This window comes from Thunnus thynnus, chromosome 6 (assembly GCF_963924715.1).
Source record: "Thunnus thynnus chromosome 6, fThuThy2.1, whole genome shotgun sequence".
In the NCBI taxonomy this organism is placed as follows: Eukaryota; Metazoa; Chordata; class Actinopteri; order Scombriformes; family Scombridae; genus Thunnus; species Thunnus thynnus.
The window spans coordinates 15,392,824-15,409,727 of NC_089522.1; the positions used below are offsets into that span (position 1 = coordinate 15,392,824).

The 16,904-nt window shown below is 37.9% G+C and overlaps 2 protein-coding genes across 2 annotated transcripts in view; one reads left to right on the plus strand and one right to left on the minus strand.

Moving 5' to 3' along the window:
• Nucleotides 1-6,561: 6,561 nt before the first annotated feature.
• ngrn (neugrin, neurite outgrowth associated) overlaps nucleotides 6,562-16,904 on the minus strand; it is a 112,238-nt gene continuing 101,895 nt past the window's right edge. Inside the window, exon 4 of the transcript XR_010928658.1 lies at nucleotides 6,562-6,573. The gene's annotated coding sequence lies outside the window, so the exon portion shown is untranslated. The remainder of the gene's footprint in view (nucleotides 6,574-16,904) is intronic.
• Nucleotides 8,917-16,180, plus strand: gnat2 (guanine nucleotide binding protein (G protein), alpha transducing activity polypeptide 2). The gene is made up of 9 exons (XM_067592033.1): nucleotides 8,917-9,248; nucleotides 12,645-12,687; nucleotides 13,271-13,412; nucleotides 13,537-13,694; nucleotides 13,856-13,984; nucleotides 14,073-14,202; nucleotides 14,294-14,447; nucleotides 14,806-15,017; nucleotides 15,418-16,180. The coding sequence occupies exons 1-8, from the start codon at nucleotides 9,143-9,145 to the stop codon at nucleotides 14,994-14,996; spliced, it is 1,053 nt and encodes a 350-aa protein (XP_067448134.1). The 5' UTR covers nucleotides 8,917-9,142; the 3' UTR covers nucleotides 14,997-15,017; nucleotides 15,418-16,180.

Sequence of the window (16,904 nt, forward strand, 5' to 3'; positions counted from 1 at the left end):
TGTAAATAAAAAATTGTACGTTTTAAATTAATTTGATGAAAAACAAAACCATCTTCATCATCTTCTATTATCACATAGAAGAGGACAAGTAGCAAATATTAACTGACAAAAGTTGCCTTAATGAAAATGTGAACTTGAAAATGTTATGATACAACTTAAAATCAAGTGACGTTTAGGTTGCAGATTTGTAATTTGTACTTTTTGTTTCGTCTTTAGTGTATATATTACTTTTAGGGCTGCAAATAACAATTATTTTCATTATTGATCAATTGTTTGGTCAATAAAATATCTGTAAATAGTAAAAAAAAAAAAAAATCATAGTTTTTCACAATTGCAATTTCCTGAAGCTCAGTGTGACGTCTTCAAATTGTTTGATTTGTCCAAAACACAAAGACATTCAGTTTACTGTCACATAAGACAAAGAAAAGTGACAAATCTTCACATCTGACAATCTGGAACCAGCCAATGTTTGACATTTATAATTTTCTGATGATTGACTGCTGGATGAATCAACTAATCATTTCAGCTGTAATTATTTTCAGTCTGTAATAAAAAAAAAAAACTCAGTCTAAATGCCAAAATCACCTGACAATCACCTCAGTTTCTGTCCTTTAAATATTTCTGTAGGCCTCATCTTGAATGACGAATGAAGCTTTCTCATGACATTTAATTTTTTATCATTTGATAATTGTGACTTCAACCTCTCATACGTCTGTGAGATGAGAGATAGAGACACAGCAGCCTGCGGTGAGGAGGATTGGACCGGAAAACAACTCGCTGGGTTGCAAAATCTCAGAGGGCAAAGAGGATTAAAGAGAAGAAGAAGAGAGACCAGCAAGACTTCAAATCATTGTAATCATATAAAAGAGTCAGTGAACCAAACATACTGCCAAAACAAATCTTTAGGTATAAAAAGAACTAAAAGGGATATTTGTGGTACAACTAAAGGACTCAATAATAGTCAAGATTTACATGACGTCACTGCAGGATGTGTAAAAATTCATTCATCACTCCAGAGACACACTGCAGCTGAACTATGGGCTTTACATAACAATGTTTTTATGAGCACAGAGAGGAGCTGATGCCACTATGATGGTAACCATCATCATCATCATTATCTATTCAGTCCTGATATAATCACATACAACATAAAAATGTTAGTTTCTCCTCCCGGCTAAAAAAAACAAATAAATATGTATAAACATATGCAGTAAAAATGAGGAACTGATTAATAATGAAGTACAGAGAGGAGCTTTGCAGCAGTGGTGTGTGGAGCCAGCGCCATCATGTGGTCATTGAGGGGAAGTGAAACTGACTGCAGCACAACAACATACTGCAGTCTGTAAATCAGTCTGTAAGAGCGAGTCAAATCATTAAAATAGTAGCATAAAGCTCCCAGAGGTAAATAAAGGCGTGTTTACAACAACAAAGACCAAAATCTATAAAATATTATAAACCTTGAAAAGGCACATATGATATGACCTGATAGAATCAACATTTATCCCGATAATAATGTCAGGAATTACTTATTGATTAACTTCCGGAATAATCAAACAAGACCAATAAGATCATTTCTTACCTAAAAGCGACATAAGGACTGGAAATCAGATAAATGGGCAAAATATAATAAAGAAAAAAGAAAAAACTTAAAAGTAAATATTGTTACACCTTTAAAACTCTAACTAACACCTTTTAAAACACCCAAACCATGAGATTTATTAATAAAACAACCAAGACACTAAATGACTACTATAAAACAATCAAAATACAACATAAACACCAAATAAAGTAAAATCCCAGGCCGAGAGGCAAAGCCAGCAGTCCACAAACAAGAAGCATCTCTCTGCAACAGGAACCTGGAGCGTTTAACCCTTCCTTTCCTGGACCAGGTGCACCTCATTGTGGACTGATTAGATGTAGAAGACCTGGGCGGAGCAACAGACAGGAGAGGAAAGGGACAAAAAACCCAGGAAACACATACAGCTGTAACAATATGTATTTCTGAACATTTAACGGAAAATGTGAAAACAGTTTAATTCTGTCTCTAAACAATCTTTGTTATTACAGTATTGCCAAATATTTTCAGTATCTTTGTGCCAAAGACATTCAAGGACACACAAATAAAAAGCACAAATATAAAATAAAAACATACATTCTCACATCCACATGCACGTCCACAAACACACACATGCAAAACATCTATGACTATGTTCACAAACGTCCCAGCATTAGACGACTCAACTAGAAGCCACGAGTGACTGTTAGTCACAGCATTGAAGAAGTTGTACGATCCTGTTTCAAAAATGCTGTAAAGATTGCTGTGAAAATCTTTAAAATACATTCCCGGACCTCTCTATATGCAGACATCGACTTGTTTATTTCCAACAAAATCACATTAAAGGAAAGAGAAAGAAATGGACTGAAAAGGCTGTTTTGTTATGTGATACTGATTCGATGGCAGGAAAATCTCTGGGATACATGACTGCCTCTTGATGAGGCTTTAACTACCAAAGAAGAACAATTATCTGTTTTCTCTCCTGCTGGACAGTGGCCAGTATTGATCCAATATATTGTCAAACTGATGTAACAGTGTAATGTTTGTGGAAACCAAAAACATGGTCAGTGAGTGGGACCACAGTAAATACTCGTAGTAAACAACGTTGGGGAATCCAGAGCCTGTTTTGCAGAAGAGATGATGCTGTCATGCAACAACACCTTCTTTCCTGAGGACATTTTTGGAACAGATGGACGTGTTGGTGAACATACTGGCTGCTCTGAATTTCACTGGAGGGCTGCTGACAGTCAAAATGATGCCGTGTCAGACAGTGATGGAGGAGCGAGCAGATGAATGGAGACTGGCGGAATTTGTATCCGTGAATAAAATCGTCTTAAATCCACCCTGACTTCTTTTCACTTGTTGCCTCTAAAGTTAATCTGTCTGTGGTTAATCCCTGTTACGCTGGTGGAAAATATATGTTGACCTTGGACACACAACTTCCTCCTGTGGCAAAGACACATCTATACATGCAACCATTGACAAGAGTATTAGGAGAATTACGTTGTTTTTTTGCTGTCACAGGAAGGCTGAGTATCCCAGAATGCACTAGGCAGACAGCACAGGTCGCCAATAAATAACAGACACACGCACAGACAAATATTTAAATCGAGTCGTTTTTTTTTGGGTTTGTGGAAGGAACCTGGAGGAAGGAGGCCAGACGAAAACAAGAAGTTGAACCCAGGACTTGACATTGAGACATTGTGAAAAGTGTATGGAAAGCCAGAAGGGCCAAAAACAAAAAGCCATCATGTCACGTCATGTGTTTTGCAGTGTTGTTAATGCTAAATATACATTTTTGCATTTGACATGGTTCAACAGAAAAATGAATACATTTTCCAGCCTAAAACTTGATTACTTTTATCATAACTTTTGGCTTCTAGTTGCTTTTCATTCCTTTATCTCAGTACTTGTATATTTCGGTTTGTCTCATTGTCATCGACTTCTTATCTTTTTAATTTTGTCTCTTGATTTTAGCTTTAGCATTACTGAGGAAATTCACTCAAATCAAAATCTACAAACATTAATGAGTTAAAAAAAAGGGTCAGTTCATCTGCATGATGCATAACTAAAAGTAAATCACAGAAACAATATAAAAACTTGCTGTTTTCTTTGTTCATGAAAGGTCATTATTTAGATATTTACACACTTGGGTTGTTCATAGTTTCTATGTAAGAAAATAAATTGGTGGTTTTATATGATGTAGGTTGGTATATATTTGGAAAATTAAGATAAAATCTTACAAAATAAAGAAAAAGACAGTAAATTATTGTATAAAAAATACCTTTTATGATCTTTGTGAAAGTGACTATGCTTTGTCATCCTGTGTAATTTCACATAGTTAGTTACTATATATGATGGAGGTGCAAGATGCTTGTGCAAGAGGATTACCGGCAAGTATCACAACATCTTGTGTGTAATTGCTACAGTATGGTGTCACCCAGGTTCTCCTTGCGTCATTCGTGGGAGTAAACCTATTTATTCTGCAGACTTGTAGAATAGCTTGTAGACTAAACCACATGAGCTCATCAGTGGGTGGGAACTTTCTGTAATGGAGCCTGCAGTGAATTTAAAGAGTATCATCACCACACACACACACACACACACACACACACACACACACACACACACACACACACACACACACACACACACACACACACACATGTTGTCATAGGTCACTTTTGGGGACATTAAATAGACTTACATTCATTTCCTGGAGACTTACCCAAACCATAACCACTGACCCAAAAATCCACGTTTTACCATTTCGGACTTGACTTTTTGACAATTGTAAAAGCATTCCCCAATTAACTTGTTTTGAAGTCAGAAATTTGTCCCCGAAAGCAGCCTCTGACAGGCCCACACACACACACACTGAGGAAAGTAAAAATGATCAAACACGAATGGCCTCTGCTGGTTTGTTCATGTCAGGTGATTGAATTTGAATAGATCTTTATTATCTATCTGCTCTATTATCAGCCTTCCTGTGTACCTGCCTACATAATTTGTTTGTTTATATGCTTCTTCAAGGAAGCTCTACAGTCCAATCGCACTGAAACTCCAGATATAAGCAGGAAAAACTGCTCTTTCTTGTGTATTTGTGACATTAATATGATGAGTTTAGATTCATTATAAGTGTGTATTTCACTATGATGTGACTGAAGCATCAATAAGACCCCAGCTTGACCTACTTTGACAAATTAACATGAAGAATCTTGCATCCTCATTCATCCTTTCTGCACCATAAAAACAATATTTCCACACGTTTCCCTGCTCCCTACTGCACCCAGTGCCCAAAAAGACGACCATCATGTGTTAAGCCTCCGCCTCACGGGTTGATCTGAGGCTCTGCGGGTAATCTCGTCAACAGATCAGAGACGTAGGGACTGAGCACAAAGCGGAGCTACGCCATCCACAGCCTAATGGGATTGGCCGCCATCAGTAGATGTGCTACTGCAATTAGCTTGCTTGGGAGCGCTGGGGGATTTAGGCCTCAAGCGCCCTGCCCCAGGCAATTAGCACTACATGCTTAGGCAGAGTGACGTGAGCGTGAGGCTCAGTGTCTCAGGGCAGAACTGGGCTCCGACATGATGCTGAGGGTGGCACAGTGAGAAAGAGAAAGTGATCTTTGTTTCTTAATGCAGTGACTGTGGATACGGCATGAATGTCTAACTTTGCTCTCAGTTGTTTTTTATGTTTACAGAGTTTGTTTAGGGTCTAAAGTGAAACTGTGTAGATTTAGTTTTCCCCAGATGGGATTGAATTTGCTCCATTTGCACCTTTTAAAACATGACACAAAGATTTTAAATGGATTTGACATCATTTGAAGGCAGTGCTATAATCCTGAAATAGTATTTTTTTTCTTTTTTTACAATCTTAACGTCACTAAACTGGATCTGTGACCGTCTGACTAGCTGAAGGATGGACAATTCTGTTAAAAATGCCTTTCAATAAACTCACAGAGAAGGTTATAAACATATGGGACCATTAAAGTAAAGAAAGAATCCAGTTATTGCCATCTTGTTCAGGCTGAACAGTCTGTGTTTATAAGATGTTATTTGATGAAAAAGCTACATGGGGTGATATAGATACCCACAGCTGCCAGGTGTGTTTCCAAAACTGAAGCCCTATTAACAGATTGTACTACTGTTGATGCACTGCTAAAGTTGAACAAACACACCAGTGATTTCATTACACAGATAATTTGCACCATAATCACGGTGAAACTTCAAACACAAATACAAGAATCAGGATGCCAATTAAACTAATTAATGTCATGAACAGCAGATGTCCTTTGCAGTCACATAACACACAGGATGTGTTAATACCACCTCCATGTGTTGAAGCAATAAAGACTTGAAGTAGTATAAATAAAATAAAATCATCCTTATTAATAAGTCAGTTAACGCAGCAGGAGCTGAAAAGCAATCAGTGGAAATCATCACAGCCAAGTGGTGACCTGCTTCTTCTACCATGTTGAAATTAAAGAGGTTTTTAAAGAGTCTGGTTAAGAGAAGGACGACAGCTTCAAAACATCGCAGACAAAAAACATTTCCAGCCCTCAGTACAGTGACAGTCATGCAGTGTAAAACTTCACAGCACCATGACACTTTTCTGAGGCAATTTATGAGCAAACAGATGTGACTCTGGCTTCATTTGTCACCTGACATTTTGCCTCTTTTAAGTCGAGGCCGCTGGTCTAAATTTTGCTATTTATATGTTGTGTTTACTTGTGTCTGATGTTTTATTTAGTATTTTATTTACATCATTTTTTGTGGCTGAAACTTCCCGCTCTGTGAAGCACATTGTGTTTCCACCTGGAATGAATAAAGTTTTGCTTTGCTTTATTATTTTCAACTGTTCTGAGTCTGGTGTTAATAATAGAGTAACATGATCTCACCCTCATTTCTGCATCAAGCACTTTTTCAAGGTCAAGCAGAGTTTAGTTTAGTTTATTTTAGTTTAGTGTATTGCAGCCAACGCTTTTATTTTTAGAAGCCTCTCTGTTCAATCAGCTGATCTGATGATGAACTTTACTGACATCAGCAGCCAAACAAACTTCAACTGTGAACTAGAGCTGAGTATCATTCAAATGTTTCCATACCAGGGCTGTCATTAATGAATTTCTTTATTATCGATTAATCTGTTGGTTATTTTCTTGATTAATCAAAAAGAATGTCAGTGAAAAATGTTGATTATTGGTTCCCAGAGCTCACAGTCACATCTTCAAAAGTCTTGTTTTGTCCAAAACCAAAAGATTCAGTTTACTGTCATAGAAGACTAAAGAAACCAGAAAATATTCACATTTGAGAAGCTGGAATCAGAGAATTTAGACATTTTCTTCTTAAAAATGACTCAAATCAATTATCAAAATATTTGTCGATTAATTTAATAGATAACAAATAATTGATTAATCGAGTAATCATTGCTGCTCTACTCACCAGTGATAATACTTCAATAACAGGTTTAATTCCTGACTTTTATTACCACAACAATACTTTTGTCAATACTAAACTATACTGAGCATAAACACATTTTTCTACAAAAACACAAAATAAGCCAAACTTCTGTGTCCTTCACTCCACTGTTAAGCTCCTCTCTTAATTAAAATTATTTTAAATAACTTTAAATACACATTAATCAAAAATGATCAATCATTTCCTCACATGTGTTTTGTTTTTTCTCACATTGTACTCTTCTCTTTGTACATTATAAGCACTACTGGATGTGTTTTGTGTAGTTTTGTGTACTTTAACTCATGTGTGTACAACGTCTTAATACTGCTGCTGATCTTTCATTCTTAATGTGTACGTTTTTGTTGTGTATGTTACATTTTGTGCACACACTGCAAACCAATTTCCATCTGGGTAAATAATAAAGTTAATCTAATATACTGTACCATGATCATAGCAAACATAAAAACATTGTAACATAAAAAACCTAATTACTACTGCGCATGCATGAAAGCCATCTGATACATCTGCTACACGTGCAAAATCAGCTTTCTTATTTTGGGGCCACTGACGTTACCTAATTAAATCAAACAGCACTCTGTAGGCTTCTGACACAATTTGCTGGCCGAAATACAGAGTGGCAACTTATCTTCTGACTGAATTAGTAACCTCAAGTACAGCATCTCATTATAAGTCCTCTAACACGTTGGGCGGGAACCTTACAGTCCTGAAGGCAAGGCCCACTGACCTCCACGCATCACCCGCATGAGGCTGATTGATTCACAGATCTACTGCTCCAATCCAACCTCGACTCTGACTGACAGAAAACATGAATAATTTTGAGATGGTTTAAAGTATGTTGAATCCAAATCAAATCGATGCAGGTTATGTAACTTGAGAAACACCTTTAGATCATGTTATTGCCGAGGCCCTGTGATGCAGTGACAGTTGCTTTATTTAGCGGGCACCACACCACCTGGGATTTAAACGTCTTAACTATAAGAAGTTTATGAGACCTTAATTCCTCCCTCCCTGCTCTGTCCATGTGACTGACGGTGTCAAGAGTCAAAAGTCCAGCAGGCAGCAAATACAATACGGAAGAAAAAACCCAGAGTCCAAAAGCACACTTTTATTCAAACTGATTTGAACCCACTCAGGTGTTGTCAAATATTCAAAAATGGTCATAATCATACATACACCGACAGACTGACAGACTCTATGATGACAGGAAATACAGAGTGAACTGTTGTACTAAATGTATCACAGGTGTAGAAGAAGAAACACACAGAGAGTGAGACCACGATATAGTGTTTATCTTCTGCATATTTACACCCCATGTTGTACAATATGAGCACACACTCACCAGACACTTTATCAAAGTCACCTGTGCAGTCTAATGCAATACAGTACAACAGTTATGCCATAAATTCTGCATTTAGTAAGTTTATACATTTTCAGTTTTTGTTGATATTGTCAGAAAGGTGATAATTCTACTTTATGTTTGTTATTGAGGCACCACCACCTACTGGGACCTTAATAATAATAAACATAAAGTAGAATTATCACCTTTTCTGACCTTGTCAACAAAAACTGAAAATATAAAAGCTTTGTAAATATACAATTTATGGCAGAACTGTTGTATTGGATTGTGTTAGACTGCACAAGTGTTCCTGTGAATGTATATTTTGTGTATATGTGCAATCAAATCAATAAACCCCATATTGAAGAACTGTTCACATCAGTATCACTGAGATGAAGTATGTGAGTGTGTTCCTTTTTTTCCGTTTCTTTACATCATTCACTATTGCCCTTATTAGGCTAATTGGATTGACTGGCCAATCAGGAAGAGGCACCTCCTAAATCAGGGTTTAAGCAGAGGGAATTAAAGGGTGGATCTCTGCTGGGCAGAGCTGCTGAATTGACTTGATCCTTGAGAGAGTCCCATCTGATCATCTAATCGAAAAGAGGCCAACAAAGCCAGGAAGGGTCAAGCACCTCCCTCCCAATCCCCTTCCGCTTGGAAATCACCTTTCAGCACGATTAGTGCTGCACCCAGATTCTCTGCAGCTGCTCACAGAGAACCGTCAAAATTTCCATCCTTGAGGATCTTGAGTTGCTGGAGGAAGAAAGCATGGGTGCGGGAGCAAGCGCAGAGGACAAAAAGTCCAAGGAGTTGGAAAAACAACTCCAAGAAGATGCTGATAAGGACTCTAAAACAGTCAAGCTATTACTGCTTGGTAAGTGGACTCATAAATAGTCTTGTTGCACAAAATTTTCCTTTTTGTCCAAGGCTGCAGGTGATGCAAAGGTGCTCAGATGACAGTATGTAGCTTCAAAAGATTCTGAAATGTATAGATCTAACTTTTAGCTTTCTATCTCTGACTGAACAAAACTTGTGTGGAGGTTCAGGACTGCAGAGTAGAACAAACATCTTATAGTCAACCAACAGTCGACAGGTGTAACTGAAGGATAACATGCACAGATAAAAAAAAAAAAACAAACATGACTTACTTTTGCTTTAGTCAGCTTTCCTGGAACGTAAACAACTGATTCTAAATGTCAGGATGGAAATTAATTTATGTCACAGGCTGTGCAACTGAGAAATTCATAACCGTGTAATCATCAGATAGTGAAGGACGTCTCATTTTAATTTGTTGCATATTCCTTAAATCTGAGGTGGTGCTAAACTGCTCTGGCACATCTGTTCACTGCTTAGTTAGATGTAAGATATGGCGTGCTGAGAGGATTTACAGGCTGTGCAGGTGACTTGTTTCTAGATAAAACCCTACATTAATTTATTGGAAAGATGGGAGGACTGTTTGAGCTCAGAGCTTAGAGAGTAAAGTAAAGGCAGCAGAGATAAAGCTGCAAGGCGAGCAGTTAACAGAGTAAAGAATTCCTTTCTATAAAATGTGAAAATAATTTTTTAAAAATCAAACAGTAAAATAATAACTTGCTTAATTTGAAAATATATTAAAAACAAAACATGAGTAATAGATTTAACCTGTAAATTAAAGAGTACGGTCTTGACCTGTTCTATTTGAAAAGTACCCTGAGATAACTTTTGTTGTGATTTGGTGCTATATAAATAAAAACTTTAATTTAAATTAAAAAATTGAAATTTAACTGCTTATTAACAAATTGTTTACTACTTGCACATTATAAAATACAGCACAGACATGACCTTGCTCAGCTAAAAGTTGGATTTTTAGCATTATCAGAGTTATTTTAAAGAATTTGCAGAACTTCTATCAATCTCTAAAAGGCTTCAAACATGAAAGCATTGGAAACTTAAAAAAAAAATTGACACATACATTAATTCAAAGAAGTGGTAGTAAAATGTGTTTATATTATCCTGGCTGCACCTTAAAAATAAGGATGACTTTTCAATTCTTATGGAAGGACATTGGTGCTTAAAAGATCTTTGGTCTAAACAAATCACAGCACAGCAGCGATATGTCAATCCGATTAGCTAACTGGTTTAGTGCAGATCTACTTGGTGAGGTCTCTGTTGATCCCTCGACTTGCACATAAAAGTATAAAATGAGTTTTATTATCACTAACGTTGTCACTAACAGTAAAATGATTGCTAACAGCGACATTTATCATAATACCAGTGAATATTTTGCTTAAAAATCTGGGAGACAATGTTGGAATTCAAGTATTTAATATATACATAATGTTACCATTTACTTTAAAAACAGCACAAAAAATCCTGTAGATTACTTTGTGGATGTTTTTTCCCTCACAACACTGCATTATTCTGATCTGTGTAAATCACTTTCAGACTTAACATTTACCTCCATCAGATTAGACGAACTGACTAGGTAAAGCTGTAGAGGAACAAACCTCTGCAGGTTTTCATCTAATATTTATATATTTACAGCTGATGCCAGTGATCCTTGTGTGCAGGTGTCTAAAAGGTGTCTAAAAGTTTATGTCTCTTAATAAACCTTTGTACTCCTTGAATATAAATGTAGTCAGCTATAAAGCACTAAAAAACTGTCACTCTGCAAGTCTTCCTCCTGTAGGTCCCAAATCTCTGAAACAACAAAATGAATATTCTCAGTCTGCATTAACTGAGATGGTTCAAAGAATATTTTCCATAGTTTAAATATATTATATAATTACAAGTGAAAAAATGTTTGTCTGCAAAATTTGCATCATTTCAATTAGTTAAATTCTGTATTTTCATGGAGTTCGTTACTGGGGCTCGTCACAAACACCTTAATCATCTGTTGTAGATCCTGCAAAAACATCAACCAATAGTATCGTCCGCAGGATAAACATCAATATAGAGATTTAATGTCGCTGTAAAGCCTACAGGCACATTCAGCTAATGAGCATAAATAAACATAATAAAGACACTCTTCACTAAAACACAGCTGATGAAAACCAAACTTGATACTGTCACTGCACCTTTATCACCTCACTGCAAATTAGCTAAATAAACCTGTTACTGATTCAGTAAGCGCTGCTGGTTTTTCTGCCTGAGAGAGCTTGATGAGGGCACAGAAGTCAAGGCTTGAAGTCTTAAAACGCTCAAGCAGTAAGTCTGTGAACGCAGCTTAATGTGGCTTCAGAGAGTACAGGACAGGCAGCTTTGGTTGCTCTGTGACGTGATAAATTCCTTCTGGCCTGAGTTAGCTTACAGTGAGCAAGAGACTCGTCGCCTGCAATACAACATGTTTCTCCTCTTACACAGGTTGCCAGATTGTCAAAGTTTTGTCTGACAGCTTTGTGGTTTGTGAGGTGCTCAATGTACAAAAAAAACCTGCTGATAATCTGACATTATTATCTTACAGAAGGTCAACAAGATAAAAAAAAAAGCCATGAGTGTTGTGAGTAGATTATGTTCCTATTAGCAGAGCCTTTAGCCAATTTAGAGTTCTCTATTAAAGCATTACAAGGCTTCATATAGAAATGAGAGCCAGATCACTTCAGAGCACGTCATCTTTTCACAGACCAGCTGCAAATGTGGCTCATTAACAGAAATAAATGTTACGATCTCAGCAGTTTTCCTCTCCTCTGCCACAGACAACCCTGTCTTTCTTAACTCTATCAGCTGTTACAGGCTTCACTGTCACATCTACTGTAACATACTGTATATATTCTGTCTAGTATACAGTATCTTTCTGTCTGTTTATGTCTTATGACTGTAAATTGTGCAGTTCCTTGTTTACATGTGTCATTATTATATTTTAAACCAATTTAAATGTGGGCAGGTGCAACAAATGAACACTCAACTCTGTACAACTCTACATACGTACATTTATGTGGACACATACACATACATATGAGAGTGTTCACAGTGAGGTTTGTGGATTACATCAGGCAGCAATGTCAGAGGTTTTTTTTTCTTTTCTTTTTAAATGTAACTCATTCCACAAACCAAATTGAGCTTTGCTCCCTTGTGGTGAGGGCAGATGTCTTCAAACAGCAGAAAATCACTGTGAAACTATCCACAGAACAGGCAGCATGATCTTTTCTGTTTTGGCCAGACTGCTCCTTTGACTGCATCATCAAAGCACATTCTTTGGCTGTTTATGGTTTAAAGTTTGTGTCTACTTGATGGCATGTTGGAGAGAAACACAGGTTTTGGTGCTGGTGCTAAACTTTGTCTTCTCTTCCAGGTGCTGGTGAGTCAGGAAAGAGCACCATCGTAAAACAAATGAAGTAAGTAAACCCATAGGAGTTTAACTTATGGACTAATTAATCTAAAATTAGTGGTAAAATGTTTTTTTTTTTTGTGTGTGTGTCATTCATACCATGTCAGTGGCGAGCAATCACAGTGCAACAGAAGGATTCTTTAATCTCATTGGTCAGCATACAGGCAGCAGCCTAAACCTCCCCCGTCTTTGTCTGTTTCACTTGCAGTGAAGCCTTTCACAAAGGTCAACAGGGCAAACATCCGCTTACTCTGATTTGTCAGCACTTGTTTTGTGCAGTTAGTTATACTGAGCTGAGTGAGATAAGACTCTCACCACAAGGTGGCACTGTGACTGGATGATTATGTATATATCCAGGTTATTTATATTTATATATAGTGTGAACTGAATTATAGTATTTCTATTTTATTTGTATGGGAGTCAAATAGTTCCAGAAATTACCTACAGCAACTATTTTCTATATGTTATATAAATTACCCACTGGCTCAGCCAAGGAGAGGCTTAATGTAACTAAATTTGACAAAGCTTTTTTTTAAATTTTAGTCTTTTAACTAAAACACTTTCCTCACTACTCTTTTACTTGTGTACAGGATTCTGCATCAAGGAGGTTACACAAAAGAGGAACAAATGGAGTTTAGAGCAATCATCTATGGCAACATCCTGCAGTCTGCTCTGGCTATCATCAGAGGCATGGAGATGCTGGGCGTTGATTTTGGCTCGCCTAGTGGACAGGTCTCATATTACACCAACATGTTCATTAGTCACATGCCTAATTTGTCATTTTCATCCTACTATTAACAGTTAAGATACTGTGACATTGCTGATGGATCTTTGTTCTGTGTGCATGAAACCACAGGAGGATGCACAGAAGCTGCAGAACTTGTCAGACTCCATTGAGGAAGGCACAATGCCTAATGAGCTGGCTGATGTCATCAAGAAGCTGTGGAAAGACTCTGGTGTGCAGGCCGGCTTTGACAGAGCTGCTGAGTACCAACTCAACGACTCCGCTGGCTAGTGAGTCTGCGTCTCCTACTGGGAGTGATAATGTTGTGGTGTAAAACTAAACAGGCAGCTAGTTTACAGCAGGTGCAGGGAAGAGTCTATTAGTGTTTGTGGATAAAGATGATTTCATATCTGAAGCCTGATTGCTGTACTGTTTGTTCTGACATCATCAGCTACCTCAATGAAATGGACAGAATCTGCAAGCCAGACTACCTCCCCACCGAGCAGGATGTGCTGCGATCTCGAGTCAAAACAACTGGTATCATTGAAGAACAGTTCTCCTGCAAAGAGTTGCACTTCAGGTTAGTGAACAAAAGTCTGTCTTCACTTCTTTCTTCACACCGAAGAAAGACGCCGACTGACTTTGCTCTGACTTTGTGTTGTGAACAGGATGTTCGATGTGGGCGGCCAGAGGTCAGAGAGAAAGAAGTGGATCCATTGTTTCGAGGGTGTGACCTGCATCATCTTCTGCGGAGCTCTCAGCGCATACGACATGGTGCTCGTAGAGGACGATGAAGTGGTGAGTTGGGACCCCCGTTACCTGACTTTAAAGGATTTGAAGACAGACATGTCAGCTACTAACTGACCCGGTTCCTCTCTGACCTTTTCAGAACCGCATGCACGAGTCCCTCCATCTATTCAACAGTATCTGTAACCACAGATTCTTTGCACTGACCTCCATCGTACTTTTCCTCAACAAGAAGGATCTCTTTGAGGAGAAGATCAAGAAAGTTCATCTGAGTATCTGCTTCCCAGACTATGACGGTAAGACCCTGCTTAGACTAAATACACAGTCAGAGCATGACACCACATCTGTCAGGCATGCGGTGACAGTAGATCAGTCAGCTGCCAACAAGTCATAGTTAGGATTCATTTGAAAGCCAACCAATCAGCACTAGAATGGACATAACTACAACATATTTACTTGTGACAAAATAAAAAGACAGTTTGAGCCTCAGTGTTATTCCCCTAAATTAAATTATGTGTTGCAAGTAATTATATTATAATGTCAGTTTATCGACACAGTGATTCCCATCATGCACAGAGGGATCGATGATGATCCGGATTTCATGAACCTTCTCATAAATCTGCTCCCATCTCCCTACATTTCATTTCCTTTTAGGCCCCAACACGTACGATGACGCCAGCAACTACATCAAGTTGCAGTTCTTGGAACTGAACATGAAGAAGGGTGTGAAAGAAATCTACTCCCACTTGACCTGTGCCACAGACACAAAGAACGTCGAGATTGTGTTCAACGCTGTGACAGACATCATCATCAAAGAAAACCTTAAAGATTGCGGTCTTTTCTAAGCAGCTCCAGAGTGAAAAGAGGTACGTGGTGACCACATCACATCTCTCCCAGGGACTTTGTTGATACAGAGTAATGGGGTCCAGATGAGGCAGACCTCTTGGCAATTCAATTTAAACCTCACACAGCGAATCATATCTGGCTGTCCTGTGTTGCCAAGCAACAACTTCTGGCCATAAGACGAGCTAACACAAACTCAAGCCACACAGAGAATTTAGTTGCTTTGTTGCTGCTAAGAATGAGGAAGATAATGAGAAGCAAAAAACGTTCCCTGTAGTGACTTGTGATTAAATGTCTCAATCAGTTCCTTTTCAAGCCGCAGGACAAGTTAGAAATAGTTTGAACCTTGCAACCTGCAGATGATGTAGCCCTTAATCTAGCAAAAATGTTAATGTTGATTTCTTATTTTCCTCTACTTTGCAGAACTCCCTTTCCTACCTTAACCCCTCACATATTGGCATTAACTGAGAAGTGTACTGATGGAGCAGAGGATCCTCAGTTTGTTGCGCTCATGCCATCGCTTCCATGCCAAGTCCCGGTCCTTGACTGCTCCTAGCACACCACCATCTTCAACAGTACATCCCTGCAACACAGCGCACGTCCAGCTGGGCTGACACAACCATCAAAGTCACCAGATCATTGTTGTGGACATACAGGTTTCTACAAGTTTTAAGATTCTTCAGATTTCTTGAGTACAGCATTCGTCCCACACCAGAAGCTTCTGGTGCAAAACAATAAATCCGGGAGAAAATATTAATATTTTGAATAGCAACATTGCAACCTTGTTGTTCTTTTTGAGTACAGTAGTCTCTGTGTCTTGATTATAAAAACTGTAAAAAGTTCCTGAGTAAATATCTCAGATATTCCCAGTGCTTGCAGTGTATCCAGATTGCAAACCAAATTGTACATGTATCTAATCTAAATAGTGTTAATGTATTCAACTCACTTAACATTTTAATGTGATGAATAAATTTCTGAAGGTCAAACATGGTAGAGAAACTTTGTACATAAGAGTAGATAATTCAATATATTTTGAAAGATAAATAATTCATAAATCTATATGAAATACAAGAGTGAGGGAAACATTAGAGGGATGATGCTTTATTATGAAAAGGGAATGAAAATCTACTGAGTTTGTCCTTTCTTATGAAATGTAGAGGCATGAAATAAAGATGCATTAACTTCACTTGTGTCTCTGTGTCTTTGCTGCAGAATCACACTCAGTCATTCACTGAATTATGTATATCGAATTAGGGGAAACGGGGCTGTCAACGCTGGGGGATTGCCGTGGGCTGTTTGTTGGAGACAATGTTGCTGTTATATAAGTTCCCTGTTCTTATCAGAGGGGAAATGGAAGCGTATGGAAGTTCATTAACAATAAACCTATTGAGAGAGCAAAACAAATTAAAGCGGTAATTAATCTGCGAGTTGAGATTTAAAGATTGTGAGTGATTCATGAGGCGGCGAGCAAGGACAGAACTAAAAGTGGAATCAGTGTGTGGAGCAGATTTATATCACTAGAGAGGATTTATATTATGAGATTTGAGCGAGAAGTAGAGCTTCCTCTGTTTACATTTTTAAAGTTGCATGTTCTCAGTTTTGGTGATTTCTATCACCAGCGTGTAAACGCCAGGACAAAGTAGAAATCCATTAAATCGGTCCTGTCATTCTGTTCATAACATCAAGCTTCTTCTCAGAGCGGTTCATTAGCCTTTCCATCTGTCAAAATTTGAACTGTGAAAACATGAAGTTTTATCCTTATAAGACGTGTACTTTTGAGCCTTTTATACAGTAAGTACAAACATTCTGTTAAATCAGCTGGAGAAAACTGTCAGCGGCCTTTTTCTTACTGTCAACAAGTCCCATGATGAGACCAAAACTAACAATTAATTGATCCTACTAACAAGTAT